Source organism: Peromyscus eremicus, chromosome 19 (assembly GCF_949786415.1).
Source record: "Peromyscus eremicus chromosome 19, PerEre_H2_v1, whole genome shotgun sequence".
In the NCBI taxonomy this organism is placed as follows: Eukaryota; Metazoa; Chordata; class Mammalia; order Rodentia; family Cricetidae; genus Peromyscus; species Peromyscus eremicus.
The window spans coordinates 38,899,549-38,905,531 of record NC_081435.1 but is presented as its reverse complement, the minus strand read 5'-3'; the positions used below and the strand labels follow the sequence as shown (position 1 = coordinate 38,905,531).

The 5,983-nt window shown below is 40.0% G+C and overlaps 1 protein-coding gene across 1 annotated transcript; it reads left to right on the top strand.

Annotated features, from left to right (window-relative positions):
• The first annotated feature begins 365 nt into the window (after window positions 1-365).
• On the top strand, window positions 366-1,271 carry LOC131895717 (pseudouridine-5'-phosphatase-like). Its single transcript, XM_059246209.1, has one exon. The coding sequence runs from the start codon at window positions 420-422 to the stop codon at window positions 1,119-1,121; it is 702 nt and encodes a 233-aa protein (XP_059102192.1). The 5' UTR covers window positions 366-419; the 3' UTR covers window positions 1,122-1,271.
• Window positions 1,272-5,983: the final 4,712 nt, after the last annotated feature.

Here is a 5,983-nt window from a genome sequence, read left to right as displayed (position 1 = left end):
TTTTAATTTGATAGTCTTATGTTGTTTTATTTTGTGAATGAAACTGCAGGGCCTGCTTTATTCAATTAAGGAAGAAGTTACTCCTTGCATTCTCCCTCCTTCGGCTTCCACATTTGCTTCCTCATTCATTCCAGATGGATTCATTTCTACCACCCAGCTAAATCCATGAAGAGACCAAGGTGTTCATAAATAAAGCATTACGATGTTAGCTTTATCCCCTATATTATTATTATTATTTGCTTTCTCGCTTCTTGTTTTAGTGTGTACCTGATGATTTTGTAAAGTTCATGACTCTCTAGGCTTCTTGAATTGTCCGCTTGCCACGGAAATACGTCACAGAGGGCCACAGCAGGCATGCGTAGAACAAGCTGTCTGCGCATGCGCTCCTCTCCTGGCTCTGCCCCTCCACTCCCGCCACTATGGCGGAGGCGGTTCCTGCACTCCAGTTTCGGCCGGTTACACACTTGATATTTGACATGGATGGATTGCTTCTGAATACTGAAGATTTATATACCGAGGTGTTTCAAGAAATATGTGATCGCTATGGGAAGAAATACACTTGGGATGTCAAGTCCCAGGTCATGGGGAAGAAGGCTCTCGAAACCGCCGAGATCATAGTGCAGTCCCTGCAGCTGCCCATAACCAAAGAAGAACTATTGGAACAAAGCCAAGCGAAGCTGAAGGAGGTGTTGCCCACAGCTTCCCTCATGCCAGGAGCTAATGATTTGATTCACCACCTACAGAAAAAGCACCTACCCTTTGCCCTGGCCAGCAGCTCCGCGTCCTTCACCTTCCAAATGAAGACCAGTAGACACAAGGAGATCTTTGGTTTGTTCCATCACATCGTTCTGGGAGATGATCCCGAGGTAGCGAAGGGCAAGCCAGCCCCAGACATATTTCTTACCTGTGCCAAGAGGTTCTCTCCTCCCCCGGCTCCAGAAAACTGCCTCGTCTTTGAAGATTCACCAAATGGTGTGGAGGCAGCCGTGGCCTGTGGGATGCAGGTGGTCATGGTTCCTGATCAACACTTGAGCACAGACCTGACAAAAAAAGCCACCCTGGTGCTGGGTTCCCTACAGGACTTCCAGCCTCAGCTGTTTGGTCTGCCTGCCTATGACTGAGGGTAAAGGGTGAACGTGCTGCTGTGGGCCTCGTGGAACCCAAGACTGGTTTATGACCCACATTGCTGAGGGGAAAAGTTAGAAAAAGCAAGAGCATCCAGATTGTAACCTTCATAGTCCCTGCAGGCTATAAAGTTGTCTGTTCCATTATTTACCTGGTCTCCTCTGTGATTTGTTCCCGGTTTGACAATGAAGAGAAACCGAGAGAGAGCCCAGGCTGACCATCTGCAGTTACTGTCTAAAATAAAGCCGACTGGATATACAATGAAGGGAATGTGCGTGCATGGATATACACGTGAATATGCCCACTGTGTGATTGCACGTGTGTATCATGTGTATGTTCATGGATATATATGCATATATGTACATTATATCATTTTCCCAAATAAAATAAAAATCATACTTAATGTTTTCTTCCTGTTCATTTTAGTCTTTGTGAACATTGACATTTGGAAAACATAAACTACTTATTCATACATGGATATATATCTATATGTGTATATAAACATGTACATACATGTATGTGTATATATATATATATGTGTGTGTGTGTGTGTGTATATATATAGTATACGTTGTTTCTAATCCTTCAGAGTTGACATTAACAGTGCAGTGCTAACTGATGAATGAGATGGTCATTCTGTCTGCTCATTAGCTTGAGTGTGTTATTGGAACTTTACTCAGTGTCTTACTGAATGTGTCTACACCATATACCTTCCATGTACATCCTAACCTATAATGAAGAATGTTTCTACCTCAGAAAAACTACTTATGAATATGAATTTTATATTTTAAAATTTTATTTTGTTACACACTTACAATAAATATGTGTGTCTATACAATTTATACATATAAATATAAAGTTAAATTATATACTTATGTACAAATAATATATATAAATATATATAATAAGTAAATTGTATTACCATATAGCCCTGGCTGTCCTGGATCTCGCTCTGTAGACCAGGCTGGCCTTGAACTCACAGAGATCCAACTGCCTCTGCCTCCTGAGTGCTGAGATTAAGGGCATGTGCCACCATTCCCAAACTGATGTGTTTTATTTTTAAATTACATGTGTGTCTGTGTGTCTGTGTGTCTGTGTAGGGGTATGTTCATGTGAATTCAGGCACCTGCAGATTCCAGAGAGTGTCAGATTCCCTGGAGCTGGAGTTCCAGGCAGTTGTAAGCTGAGAGATGTCAGTTCTGGGAAGCAAATAAGGATCCTCTGCAAGAACAGAATGCACTCTTAACTGCTGAGACATCTCTCCAGTCCCTGATGTTACATTTTCCAAGTGAATTTGTTTGTTTGTTTATTGTTTACTTTTGATAGCTGTTTGGTAAGACTGAGAGCTTGGCAGGACTGGACTGACACTCTTGTTACCTTTATGCTTCTATAGATTGGCTTAGCCTTTGGAATTCAGCTATAATCTGCCAGAGTAAAATCATGAAAGGAATTGAAATGCAAAATACAGGAGCACTGCCCACTCCTAGCTGAAGTCACCCTTCCAGAGGACTCTGCAATTTATTGTTGTTAATCATTTTTTTCAATCCTGCGATGCACATGCATCTGTACCTCTGATGGACTGAGTGCTGCTGACTGCCCCTGGATGGGGACCTATTTCACACCACTCAGTAAACTCACCTTAGCATTCTCACCGGCCTGTACATTGGTCTACTCTTTGAATTCTCTTCCAAACCAACTTACTAGTGTCCTTACACATTAACTCAGTGAAGTAAAATCTTTTGTACATTTTTAAGAAAGAGAGAAAAAACAGTATATCATGACAATCATTCCAAAATACTCAGAAAAACAAAAATTCAGAGACAGGGCCTGAAAAAAGATGTTTGAATTTGCATTTGGTAGAGCTAGAGAAGGGTGACTTACTGTTCTGTTTATTTTTTTCTATTACTATTCTTGGAAATAGAAAGTAATTTACAAGCAATTGTAGGTACATATATTTAGTGTATATATATTTTCAGTTCCTCATAAACCATAAATCTAATTAAAGTGAAAACAAAAGTTAATTAATTAGAAACTGAATTTTAAGAGAAAAAAATATCTTATGCCACTTTCTTTCCTGTATATCCAAACCTGTATAGAGTTTTGTTCTCTCAGCCTTTTCACACATTTGTGTTTTGGTTGGCTGGATCTCTGTTTAGATTGTTGTATAGCAGTGTTTCTCAACTTGTGGGTCTCAACCGCTCTGGGGATCATCAAATAACCATTTCACAGGGGTCACATAAGACCATCAGAAAACACAAATTACATTACTATTCATAACAGTAGCAAAATTACAGTTATGAAGTAGTAACGAAAACAGTTTTACGGTTGGGGGTCACCACAACATGAGGAACTTTATTAAAGGGCTGCAGCATTAGGAAGGTTGAGAACCACTGTTTATAGTATTACAAGACATGAAAAGCATGTGCTGTCCTTATGAAGAAAATATGAGAGTCAGATATGCTCTACACAGGCTGGCTTGTAGTGCTACTGATTGTGAATTCAGTGTCAACAAGTCAATAGTATATTAAATAAGGTGTCATCAAAGAGAAACATACATAAAGCAAGGCTATGTGTTTTTTTGTTTTGTTTTGTTTGACAAAGATGTGACTGAAGGTTTGTTGGAACCTAACCCTGTATTTCCTCTAAGAGTAATTGCTCACTTTTCTCTAATGTGACTCTATGGAGCACTGTGGATAATGAGACTAGTCTATACCAGATAGACTTTGAAGTATATACTTTCCAGAAATTATTTAATAACATGCATACCCATACACACACACACACACACACACACACACACACACACACACTTAAACCAACCTACTCAGGTATCCTAACAAACTTTGAATGCTAATTTATTGGGGTATGAAACTAGAGCACAAAGCTTCACAATTTAGAGTCAATTAGCTAATGGAGATTGCCTAACACTAATTTTGGATTTCTGGTAAAAGAGCAGTTTTAGCAAGGGATTCTGTCATTTTCTGGGAACTAGATAGATGCCAAAGTCTTTCTATCACGAGCCTTGCGTTTCTTCTTCTTACTTGATGTCATCTTTGCTGTCAGCTCGTTTTCTATCTGTTTACCTAACTGGACTTTGCTTTAGCAACAGCCGCTTCCACTTTACCTTCAACTGGGAAATAATGCCACCAGCAGGGAAAATAAAGAATAATCTGTCATGGTATGTCTCTTCTAGGGCCTAGGCTTCTAGGGAAAGGGTTAGCAATTCAGTGTCCATGCCCAGAGACTACTGACCCTCTTGGATGCAGAAAGCACAGTTCAGCATCCCATCTAAACTTTACTGTAAGATTGTCTTTATCCATCAGATTGTCTTTATTTGAGACATAGTCATTTCCATCTTAGATTTTTAAAATAGATCTGAATAGACATTGATTTGGCCATTCATTGTAGTGGGTAGCCATTCCAGTTTTGACCTGGAAGTTCCAACCCCCATTGAGGCTTTGGTAACAGTCACATGCCTACAAGGTGGGGTGGAGAGAGGATGCTGAAGACCCAAGATCTGGATGCATGGGCTCTCTTAGTTGCTGGACTCTGGTCGCTGAAGGTAGACCGAGCAGAATTCTCCAGAGAACACCACCGGACTGCACCTTTCCCAGACCCTGTAGCCTATCCCTTCACTTGTAAGTTACCCCACAAAATAAACCTCCCTTTTAACTACGTGGAGTGGCCTTAATAATTTAACCAATAATTCATTCAGACTTCCTAAGAGACCCTAAGACCCATTCCACATCCAAAGTTGTACCACAAGGCTTCTTAGCACATGTAACACATACATTACTGTGCTCTCCCAATCACCTTGATTACAGACATGCATATTTACAGAAATTAACTTACCTACTAGGATTGCTGTTTTCTAGTAGGAAAAATAGTATGTTAAATATATAAATAGAAATAGGAAAGATGATACACCCACCATAAGAAGAGGCAAAAATCTCCCAGTGTTGTATTTATTCACATTCATGAACTCATTGTCAGAAAGGCTTCTGGAAAGATGATAGTAATTAAAAAGTCCTTGAAGGAAAGGGTTGGAAATGTCTCTGTGTAGAAGACTGAGACATGTGTGAACATAGGAAGCAATAGTGTATGTGTATACCAAACTCAACTGAAGTCTTAGCTTTGAGTTCAGAGAACAAGGAGTTAGTCTGGAAATATCTCAGTTACATGGATAAGTGTTATGAGTATAAGGCTAAGGATCTAGTTTTTGCTTGTGTTTTCATGGAAGTCCTTAAGAGATGAAATGATGCAATTAGACTAGTGCTCAGAGGCACTTTCTCATTGATGCTCAAAGGAAAGTTGAAGGAAATAAGAAACTAGGAGACCTTCCTGTGACTGTTTGGAAGTTCTACAGAGAACTGAGCATGAGAGAAGTGAGACTAGAAGGAAGGCAGGAGGAAGCAGTGACACTGAGTATTTAGGCTGAGGAACTTGGTTACATGTTTGAGAGGGATGATTAGGAAGGCTGAAGGGACTTTGGTGTTTGAGACTCAGACTAATAAAGTGATAATGTTGCTAAATAGATGTTAGACATGGAAAAAAGACAAAGAGAAGCATTGGCAGGCTTCTAACTTGGAGTTGTTAGAAGGTACATGTTAAGATAAATAACAATTTGATATCAGATAAGGAGCTCTAGTGGAGACTTGGACAGCAAATCTAATGAGTGCATAGTGAAGCCAGTGACTGGAATGTGAAGAGTGAATGACAGTGTTAGGGGAGTGAGGTTAGAGAAAGGCATAAGGGAGGATATAAAGACTGAGAGGCCATAAGGAGGAGCCACAATTCTGAAGACTCAGAAGAACACTAAGATTTGCCGACGTGATAATTGGATGTGCAGTGTGGAGAA

Excerpts from the sequence above, each read along its gene's own strand:
- LOC131895717 (XM_059246209.1), top strand. The coding sequence starts at position 420 with ATGGCGGAGGCGGTTCCTGCACTCCAGTTTCGGCCGGTTACACACTTG.